The sequence below is a fragment of the Eutrigla gurnardus genome, assembly GCF_963514095.1.
Source record: "Eutrigla gurnardus genome assembly, chromosome: 19".
Taxonomy (NCBI): Eukaryota; Metazoa; Chordata; class Actinopteri; order Perciformes; family Triglidae; genus Eutrigla; species Eutrigla gurnardus.
In genome coordinates this window covers 5,066,363-5,080,059 of record NC_139930.1, presented here as the reverse complement: position 1 = coordinate 5,080,059, position 13,697 = coordinate 5,066,363, and the positions used below count along the sequence as shown (strand labels likewise).

At 41.7% G+C, this 13,697-nt stretch overlaps 1 protein-coding gene across 1 annotated transcript; it reads left to right on the top strand.

The window, feature by feature from the left end:
• The first annotated feature begins 542 nt into the window (after window positions 1-542).
• ccni (cyclin I) lies at window positions 543-13,327 on the top strand. The gene is made up of 10 exons (XM_084035460.1): window positions 543-779; window positions 1,931-2,087; window positions 6,240-6,374; window positions 7,858-7,932; window positions 8,038-8,178; window positions 8,758-8,886; window positions 9,054-9,155; window positions 10,342-10,507; window positions 11,231-11,460; window positions 11,725-13,327. The coding sequence occupies exons 2-10, from the start codon at window positions 1,974-1,976 to the stop codon at window positions 11,941-11,943; spliced, it is 1,311 nt and encodes a 436-aa protein (XP_083891586.1). The 5' UTR covers window positions 543-779; window positions 1,931-1,973; the 3' UTR covers window positions 11,944-13,327.
• The last annotated feature ends 370 nt before the right edge of the window (window positions 13,328-13,697 follow it).

Sequence of the window (13,697 nt, the reverse complement as noted above, 5' to 3'; positions counted from 1 at the left end):
GTAGAATCCTGACGCAATCTTAGCATTACGTAGTGCCTTTTGACCTGCTTGTGACAGTTTTTAACTATTGTCTTTAACGAACTTTATGATAAATATCAGACATCAGAAACACGCATATATCTTCTCGTCTGTATTAGTATTAGTGTTGTATTATCTATGAGTAGATAGTTTATTATTGTATGTGCATCCTTTATCTTTCTACACTTTGCTTTGGTAGTGTAAACAAATGTTTCCCATACCATTCTCTGATACTACTATGCTCTGAATTGAATTGGAACTGAATTGAATTGAATATAGTCAAATACCTGTAAATGGTAAATGCAGACATACATCTGCATTGATATTGCCACATCTAGAGTAAGATATAATAAATCATGATTACATTCATTAGAGTTTAAAAGTTATCTCGTAATGTAAAATCGGTGCATTACAAACTCATAAATTGAGTCCCAGTGAAAGTACTCATAGAAATATGGGAATATTCCACAGAGGGGTAGAGTTGTTTTGTCATTCCGTACTGCCGTAGGTGGGCGGAGTCTGGTTCAGTCCTCCTCTCTTCCCCCAGTCCCCTCCTCGGAAGTAGACGCATCTGTCTATTCCGTTCTTTTATTTTTATATATTTTTTTACAACAACCCCTTTTCCCCAACACGTAGCTCCATGGACGCCAAGATGGACGACTAAACCGAAGAAAGGGTCCCCGATTTCACCCCTATATTAATCACTGAACTGAGTGGACCGGATGAAATCCAACTGTGGTGTTCTCCGCTTCGCAGGGGAGGTAAGCCTTTGGGCTCCGTCTATTGACTGGGTCGGAGTCAGCCATTTAAATGTCCCCCATTGTAGTTAACGTAGTATTCGCCGTAAACGTGCCCCAGTCCCTTTTACACGATACAATTCGAGCCTAACAAACGTTTTTCAACATTGTCTTTTGTTAGAAATGTACAAATGTGTGCGCGACGTCACGCCAGCTAGCGAGTTGCTAGCGACGCAGCGGAGACGCTAGACTGTCAAATTAGCTCCGTCCCAGGGAGTAGACGCATTCGGAACTATAGCGAAAGGAAACGCTTGGTAATGCACCTGCTTCGGGAGGCCCGGTGTTTTCCAAAGAAGTGGGACCTCCCGGAGGAGGTTCAAGGTAGTTCCCGAATGAGGGATGTGAAGTAGCCTGAATTCACACTTTAGACGGTGACTGAGCGTTACGTTATCTAGAGTCAACGCTATTAATAGATCTGTCGGGTAGCTATAACATGCTAACACGTAGTTTTTTTTCTTGTGTGTAACGGTACAACAGTCTTCAATGTCCCGAGTGAACAAACGTGACCACAAGCTTTCCTCTAGTGTCCTCAGTTAGCTTGGCAGTCAGTTTGGTCCATTAACCTCCTAACAGCATCACAGAGCAGTGGATGGATTTGTCATAACATGCAATTTATTTTTTGTTTTGCTTTGGGATGAGAGATGTGACATTTCCTATATGTTATTATAACATATCTAAATGTGTCTCCCAGTATCTATTCATCTATATCATTCATTTATATGACTCATTTTCTGGGAAATCGATTTAGAATCGTTACTAGTTTAAATAGTCCAATTGAACATCTGACAAATCGAAGAACTTCATTGTATCAAAGTCCAGCATTCCCTGTTTATGTATTTATAACATAACAAGCCAATACACCCAGAGATCTTGAGGGGATGGTATAAAATAAACCACTGACAGTTGTCACGTTTCTATCGTCACGCCGTATCTATCATCATCATCTTTGCTCTGTTTGCTTGTTTTGAGTCACTAAGTAATTTATCTACTTGGGCCTCTTAAAAAAATCAGCCAGAGAGGGAAATGTTACTTTGCACAGCTGGGCACAATAAATGCAACTGTGACAAAGGGCTGCAAATCTCAAGTACATGACGATGTGCTGTGTCACTGTGCAGGTAGCTGTATCCAGTGGGGAGGTAGGCTCAACCAGGGGAAGGAATGAAGATCTTCGAACCCTGGGGACGCCAGAGGCTGTCTTTTCTTCTGGAAAAGACAGCCTCTAGGGAAGCCAAGATGTGGAAGGTCTACGTGACAAAGAAGCCCTCCTCACAGGTGAGATTTACCTCCGGGTGCCACCGTTCGTGAACTGACGCAAAATACATCTCCACATTGACAAAATGTTGGACCAGTGATTCTCTGTTTTAATAGCTGCAGCTTTACTGTTAGACTCAGGCAGCAGTGTCATATAAAGACATGTTTAATTGTAACTGACTTTGTTTGATGCATATTTTGGTATATAAGGTGGTGTCGTAGCCAGCAGACTTAAACATTTTATAGAAAACCAGAGAAACTTGATGAGGATTTCTGTGGATTTCTGAATTAGAAATCCTTTTTCTTTTTTTAAGTTCTGGTAGAAAATGCATTTGCTAGAATTCTGAAAGCCATTACAGAAGAGTAATTGGCAAAACAAGAAACGGCAATTCTGGTCCTATAGCTTCTTGCCAATAAATAACAAAGTAAGATTTACTCAGGTCAAATGTCTGTTAGAAATCAGCATCATAAACAATGGAACTGGTATGGGTTAACCCACTTTTACCAACCCAAGTGGCAGATTTTCTTATCAACTTTAAAAAGACTTAGATTTAGACTAACAGCTAAATACGTGTAGTGACTTGTTAAGCTGGAGACTCTCCTTGTAATAAGTAGTCGCTTCCCAGCTGCTCTGTGTATCAGAGACACAATAGTAGACAACATGTCATTATGACGCGGTGATTTAACAGAAACACACTTAATCACTGAGCAAAGTCTCCACTGATGCAAACATTTCGTTTCTCACGACATCCATGACCGAGACGTCTGACGACACGTCCTGAAATGTTGTGTTGTCTTTCATCACCCAGGTTACGGGCACGTCCCTAGAGGAAGTCAGGTTCCTGAGAAATTACTTATTTGTCATTACACTATGTAGTTTTGCCCTCTGTATTAGTTCAAGATATCAGTTTAATTTGTGTCATTGTTTGACTATTTCTGCTTTAATTTACATTTTTTATTTTCTTTATCGTTGCCATTTTTTAAAACATTTTAACTTGGCTTTAGTCGAAACATCCAGGCCCATAAATAAGACTTTGTCAGTAATTAGTCGATTTGTCTTTCACATTATCATGAGCCAAATCTAAATGGTAAGGCATGTCTCCATAGTTTTCACCTTCAAAGTCAGCTTTTTGTTAAGATGTTGTTACATTTTTGTTGTCGGAGGTTATCAGCAAATATATTTTGTCATAATTCTTGTGAACAGAACAGTGATTGATAACCTGGATATTGCATACAAACAAATGCGTTTTCCCCCAACAGACCATCAGGAAGTTGTCCTCCATTATGTTGCATCCAGCCCGTATATTGTTACACACAGTTATTTCAGAAGTCATATGAAGTTGTGATTGTAGCCACAAATCTGTACATTAGAAATCTAACCAGTGAGACCAATGGAAAAAACAGTATTGCACATAAGATATCATAAATTAATCCTCACTTTTAAATGCTAAAATAATTTACTGTGCAAGTTTGTCATCACAAGACTGGTGTATGACCAGGAAATTGATAGTGGTTTGAAAATGAATTAGCTTTCTTTACTTTCTTCACTCATGTATTTCTCACATGTGACACTCTTGCAGCTGCCTGCACTGTGTTTCCATATTCTCAGCTGATCTAAAGGTGAAACTAATCAGGTTATATGGAATTAGCAGAAGGGTAATCTCTGACCACTAATCCAGATCTGCTGCTGCTGAGTCACTGCGGCACGTTCATGTCACTCTGCCAGTTCAATCTGGCCAATGCAACACAATCGACCTCCTGTTGTCGTTGGATCCCAGAGTGCAACCAGGGTAGCTGAGCAGGCACGCCTCTGTTCTCTATCCAAGGAATACTGTTTGCTGTCTTCCAATGTTAATCAATTCACTGGGGCTGAATATGTGATGTAACGACAAAACATGGCTTTAAGTAATTTCATTTAAGTAAATGAAGTTAGCAGCGGGCAAATCTCCGGGAAAAGAACATCTCCTCAAATTCAAACATTTCTTGGAAATACTATAAAGGAATAACCTAAGCCTAGACCTTGGTTGTGTTCGACATTGCATACTAACCTAATATTCATACTAAGTATGATGTAAAGTGACGGTGTAGTGCTTTCCATATGCATGCAGTGGTATGTGTCTGCATGTGTATACAGTATATTTTGTTTACCTGAGAAAAGCCTGAATGAATATTGGATACAGAGACGTGAGTGGGGCACCAGTGGCATTGTGATCATACGGTCATGTGATCATACGGTCATGTGATTCAGAGAAGACGTTATGTGTCGACAACGGAGAGGCCAGTAAAAGGCAGTAAATGATGGCTGAGTCAGCAGGCGTGTGATACATGTTGTGAATTGTTGTGTGTAAAATGGGCAGCATTGGGATTGTAAGTGTCTTCTGACCAAAGCCAATGATTTTAAAAAGTGGGTGGTATATTGTGACACTACATTATTGCACATACACTTGCATATGTATATGCATATGCATGGTCTCTAAATGAAAAGTAATTTGAATTAGAACTACTAGAATGTTTCTTCAATACACTTCTCATATTGTCTTATTTAATTTGGACTCATCTACCACACATTACACACCATCTGATGGAAAAATTCTCTTAAATTGTAAAACAAAGAATTTAGCAAATTCAAATGGAAAACACGGAATTTGGGCAAAAACTTTAACGGAATACGGCCCTATGAACCGACCAACACATCACTGTGGAGGAGGAAGCCTTGCTCATCTACCCGGATGAGGGCCACTGAGAATCTTATCGAAGTCTGCAGTGACAATGCACCAGGAAGGGAGGAGATTTCCCCTGAATTGGGAAGGATTTGGATGTTGTTGGACAAACTTGGTCAACGCAGCTCTTCAGTGTTGTTGAATTCAGGGAGAGTGACTTTGGACTAACAGACGTTAGCGGTTTTATATCTTTAAATAGGTGTAATACTGGTTAAACTCCAGATACCTAGGACTTGGTCAGCACACTAGAAGAGCTGCATGTCCCCTCTGGCCCGTGAGGACCTCAGGATCCCCCAAAACCTACTGTGAGCTGGTGAAGCCGTAGAAAATGAATCTCTGCCACTTTGACGGATCAGGCTGGAAGTATGGCTGTTGTTTGAAGTTTGGACAGCTAAGCTGAGAGCAGTGTCAGTTGAACAGTGTCATGTTGCAGATTAGATGGCTAACAGGATCGGTTGCCTACTGATCCTTGATCCCTGCTGCTAGTACAGAAGGTGCTACACATTCCACTCACTGAACTGATTTCACCTCTGAGACAAATCAGGAATACAAAAAATAAGATTGATTTGAATTAAACAATTATAGCTTTTATGTGACTTCAAATTGGCTACTGAGAGAGAGAGAAGTTTTTAGATTATATAAACGTTTACGAGAGTAAAGTGTGTATTCTTGGCTCAACATGGATTTGATGTTTGGCTAGAAAATTCACACCATGACCAGTAAAATACAGCGTTGAGTGGGTCACTTGTTTGGCCTCTGGAAGTCTTCTTACAGCTCGCTGCTCATTTTCTTCAGGGAAGTGAAGAAGAGGTTCATTGTAACGTCAGTATGGACTAAACTATTGATCATGACCTTCATGTGATTCATTTATATTAGGGCCCTATGATTTCCGTGATGCAGGACAAGCGGACGGAATCGAGGAATTTGACAATGAAAATGGAATCGGCTGTAAAATGCGGAATTTCGTGGCTCCTCCATACATTATTGCACATACACTTGCATATTTATGCACATGGGTATGGTCTCTGAATGACAAGGAATTAGAATAACAACTAACAATATGTTTCTTCAGTACATGTCTTAATTTTGATTGATCAACCACATGATTAGACACCATTTGATGGAGGAAACAAAAATGCTCTGAAATTGTAGAATTTAGAAAACTGAAAACAGAAAACATGGAATTTGGGAAATAATAAAACGGAATCTGGAAGAAATTAAAACAGATTTCATAAGGCCCTAATTTATATCTTCATTTAAAAACACAGAGGCATGCTGCATGACCACATAACTCATATCTGTACAGGGGGTGGATTTTTATTCAACTTACCAGTTTAAATGATACTAAGGCTTACGGTTATGCATAATTAAAGGCATGACTGTTTGTGTTATCACAACATCCCCAAGGCTCAATGAGGCCTCCGTTTACCTTGCTGTCTGCTGTCTGCTGCAGGATATAGACATCACCCCTGCTGAGCGGGACGAGGCCGTGCGCTGGTTGACGGAGCTCCACAGCAGACTGCAGCTGTACCCAGAGACCCTGGTGTTAGCTGTTGCCACCCTGGACCGCTTCCTCGCTCCCATCAAGGTAAATGAATAATGATCGTTTGTATTGGGGATAGGTTCATTGATGGCTCTAAATTGCCCGTAGACGTGAATGGTTGTCTGTCTCTACATGCCGGCCCTGTGATCGACTGGCGACCTGTCCAGGGTGTGTCCTGCTGTTGCCCAATGTCAGCAGGGATCGTGACCCTGAACAGGATAAGCAGTTGATAATGGATGGATGAAAACATGTCAAACAAAAGCACGCAGAGAAACAGAAACGGTGTACTAAGATTAATAAAAGGCTTTTTTTTGAAGAGATACGTTTTGAGAATGGATTTAAAAGATGTTACAAATTCTGCAAGAGTCAGGCCCTCGGTCAGGGAACTCCAGAGCAGAGCGGCAAAAGCCTGGTGACCTTTGGTTTAGTGCCGGAGGATCTGAGGCTACGTCCCGACTCATAGTGGAGCAGCAATTCAACCATGTAGTTTGGGGCTGAACCATGAAGTTCTTTAAATGTGTTCAGTAATATCTTGAAATGTGAGGCGAACATTTGCTTTGTGTTTGGTGTGAACGCACCTTAAACTTACTGGTAACCAGTGAAGTGAGGCTGAGACACGGGCTGGCATGATCATAAGACATGATGATGCAAAAAGACCTAATCTTTAAGATTAATTGATACAAATATGACTTACCGGTAGCAACGTTTGTATTTTTTTTAATTAATTAATTTATTTATTTGTAAATGTATAATAATACCACCAGTACTACTTTAACACTGATATTACTGTAAGTGTAACATTTTATAATCTTTACTGATTTTAAAGAAGTGGGAGGCCACAGAATGAACCACAGGTTTAACCACAAACCTGGCTTTTCAGGACATGCAAGCATGGACAGTCAAACATGACCGTCGCTGTCAGGTGGTTGCACTTGTGTGTGCTATGTTATCTGCTAAACCTGGGTTTGTTGGTTGGATATAACTTGTGGATCATTGGGAGGTATGTGGTAGCTTTATCTTTGCCTCAAGGCTTTTGTTCCAGCTGACAGTCTAGGAACTAGGAAGTGTCAGTTCTGAGTGTCCTGGGTCAGGACAAATGTCCCACACCACAGATAGGAAGTCACTGTTTTCAACTGAAGAATAAAATGTTCCAGGATTATCAGAAGCTGGATGCGATAAGAAAGTCTGTCTGTCTGTCTGTCTGTCTGTCATAGATCTAGAGTTCATAAATAATCAATAAATACTGCTCTGCTACTGTTAGAAAGCAGACTGATGCGTCATGCTTTCTGCGTTCAGTCTTGTACAAAAATGCTGATTCATGTTTTAAGTTGTGTTGTTGGCATTATTGCTAATTAGTGGTGTAGACGTAGATATTGATCGGTGCTGCTTCGATACAGAGACAGGGCAACAAACGCAACGGGTTGGTTGGAAACGCCGTCTCTCCCTGGCTTTTTAATGTCCCCCACTGACAACAAATAAAGGAACCGGAAACATTTGATTGATTTTCCGATTGTTCGTTTGTCTTCAGGCCCGTCCGAAGTACCTGCGCTGCATCGCCATCGCCTGCTTCTTCCTCGCTGCTAAGACCTGTGAGGAGGATGAGGTAAACACAAGCAACACAAAACACAATAAACGGGAAACCCCACGCAAGGATGCAATGAGAAATGTGTTCACTGCATCGTGTGTGTGTGTGTGTTTTCTCTCTCAGCGTGTGCCCACTCTGAAAGAGCTGGTTGCCTCCAGCAGCTGTGGTTGTTCTTCGTCAGAGATCCTGAGGATGGAGAGGATCATCCTGGACAAACTGAACTGGGATCTGCACACCGCCACAGCACTGGACTTCCTGCACATCGTACGTCTGTCACACCCACACGCCCTCACCGTGTCAACGTCAGAGCTTTGAAGGGATAGTTGAGAGGTTTCGAGGTGGGGTTGTTTGAGTGTATCACCTAGAGTCGGCAAGCCACCAGTTTGTATAAAGCAATGTGTACTGCTCTGGACAGGGGCAGCCGGAAAACAGAACACATCTAGATTTAATCTAGATTCAGAATATTTGCATTGCATCACCATGCTGTCACACAGCCTTTCTGTAGGGGAGTGAATGTTGTGATATATGATATCTATATACAAGTATTTTCTAAAAAAATAACATATATGATCATATTTATTTATTTTGATTTGTTTTAAAATAAAAGTAGTCTTTGAAAATGAAGAAGAGAAGCATTTACTACTTCTCTCTTAACCTGCAATACATAGAGTATATTCAAATGATGTGCCACCCCTACGTGGAGCCAGTATCACGAGTAACAACTCTTTGAATCTTAGTTTTTTGTTATGTGACTTCATTGCCACTCTGGTTTGAAATGGTAAACATATGGAATTAAAACATTACATTTTCACATGTCATTTTTCCCCTCCTCCTCTCCCATAGTTCCATGCGATGGTGTTGTCGTGCCGCTCTGGGTTTTTGGACTCCATGATGGGACTGAACCGCTCTCAGCACCTCACCCTGCTCACGCGGCGACTCTACCACTGCCTGGCCGACCACACGCTCATACAGGTTACACACATATATATGGATAGCTTTCTTCTTCTGCAGTTATGGAACATTTTTCAGTTTAAAGTGTTTTCTCTGCACCAACACAACGAATGAGGCTCAGGTTTTCCAACATCTGGACTTGTCACCTGCCTGTACACTGAACAAGTTTATCTGGTGTGTTCTTGTAGCTCAGAGGATCCATTCTGGCCTTGGCCCTCATCACCCTGGAGCTGGAGACCTGCTGTCCTGACTGGCTTGCTCTTACTATTGACCTGCTGAGAAAGGCACAGGTACTAGACGTTCATTATTACATTCAGAGTTGGATCGTGTGACCGCTGTCACAGTGTTAAACAGAGGAGCAGCCGAAAGGTCATACTGAGCTTCTGTGGAAAATACAGAGGAAACCAAGTTTAATTTAGTTCCTCAAAACGGATCACCATCTGGCATCTGTAAACACATTAAAAAAAGAACCATAAGAAGTCAACAACAAGAGAGTTTCTGTGAATTAACAACAAATTACGACTTGCATGTAGTGGATGAATATTGAAAGAAACACAGGATACAACATGTGGTCACTTATATTCTTCAGCGTCACTCCTTTTTACCTGCACACAACTCAGATGCAGGTGAGTTTTCTATTCGAGGCTCCGGAAGAGAAGCCCGACAGATGCAGGGAAGGCCAGCAGAGGGCGCTAAACATGAAGTCTCAATGAGAGAGCTGTAGGAGAGCTAGAGCAGAGGAACTAACGTGACTATTTTCATATCAGAATGCACAAACACACAGAAACCTCATGAGTTTCTCTTCTCGGAGAGTCAGCGCTGACTAGTTTGACTGTCGTGGTGGAATCTGCCGCTGCTGCTTCCTCAATTCAACCCACCTGCTCTTTGTGTCCCGTCACTGCTTTTTAGATTGAGACCATAAACTCATGTTTACAATGTTTACTGAGATAATAAATCAGGAGAGCAGTAGGGTCATTTTCTCTTAGACTTCATACATCAGACATGAAGGCACGGAGCTTGTAAAACAGGTGGAAAATATAAGTAAAAATGAAATAATTCAGTTTCCTGAGTATTTGTTTTTGCAATTAAATTTCTACAGTTACGTTTTGCTGTTATTTTGTAGGGCAAATTATGCAACCATGTGATGAAGAATAAACCAAATATGATTATGTAATTACGTGTTGACTTTATTTTGAAATGAGCACAGTGATGAACAGCTCAACCCTCCCAACTGCATTCAACAAACAAATGTAGCTCGATGATTATTCACAGGAACATTTTAGCAGATGAACATCATGTTAGCAATGCTAAGCTGCATTTGGTAAAGCTCAAAGAATCCTAAAATCATCAGCGCGTTGTTTGACATCATGGTTGTTATGAACACCAGCCATCTTACCTGCTGTCCCGTCTCCTTCCTTCCCTCCTTCTGTCTCCATCTCCTTCGCCCTTCTTTCTTCCTCCTCTCCCCTCTCTTAGATCGACAGCTCTGAGTTGATTCGGAGTCGAGAGCTAGTGGCTCGTAGTCTGTCCACACCGAGAGCTTCCCTGCCTCCCAACACTGTATACATCTACCATCCCCTTCAGAGCCAGACCACCCTGCAGCCTCCGGCCCAGGACCCCACTCCCCCCTGCTGCACTCTGGGTAAGCTTACGGGGAACTCCACCTCGTTAACACATCTGTTTGACTACAGGTGCTGTGTATTATGTCTGTGTTTGTGAAAAAAGTCATCTTAGTCGCTAACTGCATTGGTAGCGACAGCGGCACTGTGGTAACGACCTGTCAATCAGCAGGTAGCCCCGCCCTAAATCATCCCCTGCTTTCTGGTCTGTTGGACTCTAAATGGACCATAAGTTACTAAATGAACATCATGCTGGACTGAAGAAGACTTGAAACTAGAGATTGAGACCATAATCTCATGTTTACAATGTTTACTGAGATAATACGTCAAGAGAGAAGCAGGTAATTTTCTCATAGACTTCCATACAATTAGACTTATTTTTGCAAACAGAGGAGACGCCCCCTGATGGCCAGCAGTGAGAATGCAAGTTTAAGGCACTTTATCATTACTTTCACATTTTTTGAACCGGAGGTTGCCGGCTGGTCTCAAGACGAGTTTGAGTGAGCTTCTGGACCTCTGTGGTCCTCCCCTCGTCTCTCCTCCAGGCTACGTTAGCCGCTACTAGTACGTGGTGGTTAATGTGGCACCAGGCTTTGACATAGAAGAATATGTGGAATAAAAATACATGACATCTCTGGTTCTGCCGCATCAATTTTTTTGTTTTTATGTTATTGTAATTCTGACATTTATTTGAACTTTCTGTACAAAGAAGCATTAAAGTATTTCTGTAATTGTTTTCTTTCCAGGGACCGTCACCACCGAGTCTTCCGGGGACCAGGCCCCCCTCAGCACCACCCCTGCCCAGCGACAGCCTGCTGAAGGGGAGGAGGGGAGCCAGGAGCCCTGGAGCTCCACCTCCTCCTCCTCCTCGACCAGCAGCAGCTTACCAGTGCTACTCTCTCCACCCAAACACCTCTGCCATCCTAACCACCTGCAGAAGGTCACACTGCGCTGCAAGGCATCCGCCAAGCGCAAGGTAACACTGTCTCTTATTCTCTTTTGTTTTTTTACTTAATATAGTAACAACAACTTGGATAATCAGAATTAAGTTGCCAGGACAAGCAAACTTCCTTTGGTCAAACGTCAGTTAAATGAAGCACGGACTGTTCGCTTGATAAATCTCATCCAAACAAATATCTTCCCAAACATTTAACTGATTAGACATGAAGGTAATCGGCAGAGTGACTGCTAAAGAAAATAACAGACCTGAGTCTCAGCATACGTCTGGGTGTGTTCACAGGTGGAGGAGATGGAGGTGGACGACTTCTACGATGGCATCAAACGCCTTTACAACGAAGATGTCACCACCACCACCGCTGCTGTCCAGGAGGGGGCAACACCTTCAGTGGGGGCCATAACGAGTGGAGGAGGAGGTCTGGGTGTCTGCAGTGTCCCGTTGTCCAGACAGGAAGGCAGCTCTTCCCCCTGCCCGCCTCTGCAGCCAGTCAGTGCCTCCTAAAGAACCAACCTGTCCACCAAAACCACCTTCACACTGACGTCACGTTTCACAGTCACATGAGACGGGCTTCTCCCTCAGCAACAGGCAACCACGACGAAGAGAGATGTTACTCAATGTTGCCATTTGCATAAAAAGCAATGTGAAGGCAAATATTGATCTTCTAATACAGATCAAACAGTGATACAGATGATTTCAGTGGTTAAGATGGTTTTGGTTTCAGTGCAAACGACCCCAGCGTGACCCCGAGCTGTTCAGCTGTGCTGAGGTCAGTTCCCATCATCACCTGCAACAGGAAAACGGAGCCCAAAAAAAGTTAAACATTCAAAAAATAAAAAAACGTTGCTGCTACTATCTTAATATAATTATATTTGTTGAACACAAATACAATGTTACAAAAGGTTTAAAAAAAATATAAATAGAAAAGTTACCTTAAAAAACCCCTAGAATTGACTTCTCTTCCCCGTGTCTCTTTCTGTCCTGTAAAAGACTCCGGTCATTGTTTGTCAACTTATATTTGTTTTTCACATCTTAAACTCTTCTGTCATTTCATATATTTATGTTTTCATTCTATCCTCTTCCCCGTCCCTCCTCACTCTGCATGAAGAGAAGAATCTAAATCAAATGTCTAGACGATTCTCTGTATTACGCACCCAGTTAGAAAAACCCTTTTTGTTTTTTTTCCTTAGTGAAGTGCAATTTGATTGTTAATAAGATGCTAATATAAATATCCCTCCCATGATTCCCTCTGCTTGTCCCTCCTCTCGGCTTGTTGTGATGGCTTGACTGAATGAACGTTTCTCAAGTTGTTTTATTCAAACAAACTTTAAAAAAAAAGTGTTTTAGAGGCTGAGTTTGGCTTCTTTCTGCAGGTGTCTTGGCTGCCAAGTGATCTTTTTACTGTGTGTTTAACGGAGCCACACCGAGAGATGTAGACTTTTTCCTAATCACATTCTTTCTCTCATCAAAATCCTTAAAACGACAAGTTTGTAACTAAAACATCCAGGAACGTTGTTGTCCCTGGTAAAATATCTGACTGCACGTGGTTTCTGTGTTTGAAGCACCGAGAGGGAATCAAAGCTCTAGTTTCTATATTCATATGTAATAAAAACAACCTTGAGTCATTTAAAGCATTTAATATTAAGCTAAGAGACACAAATGTGGTTGACTTGATGTCTTGAGTTTCTGAAAGAAAAAAGTGACACTTTGATGTTCAAAAAAAAATATGCTTCGAGAACATGCTGTTTTTATCTCTGGAAGTTCTGTTTGATATATTTTTATTCCTGCAAAAAGCTCTGTTGTTCCTGCTGTGGGTGCTGCTGGTGCTGCTCCAGGTCCCTGAATGCACCAAGGCACCAATACATGAAGAGATAAACGTATGAAAACTAAGAGAGCTCTCTGTCTTCATTTCTTCACACAGAAACATTCATGTTTTACCCAGCTGAACGTCATTTCAGTTCATGGATGAACAACACGACACAGGGGGGTGGACAGGGGTCAAAGGTCACAACATGTCAGTCAGTATATAAGCAGCGACAACTGCAGTGGGAGAATAATGTTGCTGTAAGAATGTATCTCAGAAGTCATGTGACCTGGCCTAACTTGAACTTAAAGGTCAGTTTAAACAAAAACAAAAAAAGAAGTTTTTATCCAGGAATGTTTCTGCCTCTCAGGAAATGAATGGAATGTGGTGAGTTGAGCTAACGCATGAAAAACACCATTAAAAATAATTCAACTGCAGCATCTCTTAGTTTACA

Excerpts from the sequence above, each read along its gene's own strand:
- ccni (XM_084035460.1), top strand. The coding sequence starts at position 1,974 with ATGAAGATCTTCGAACCCTGGGGACGCCAGAGGCTGTCTTTTCTTCTG. Across the intron at positions 2,088-6,239 it reads CAAAGAAGCCCTCCTCACAG|GATATAGACATCACCCCTGC; the intron begins GTGAGATTTACC and ends TGTCTGCTGCAG. Across the intron at positions 6,375-7,857 it reads GCTTCCTCGCTCCCATCAAG|GCCCGTCCGAAGTACCTGCG; the intron begins GTAAATGAATAA and ends GTTTGTCTTCAG.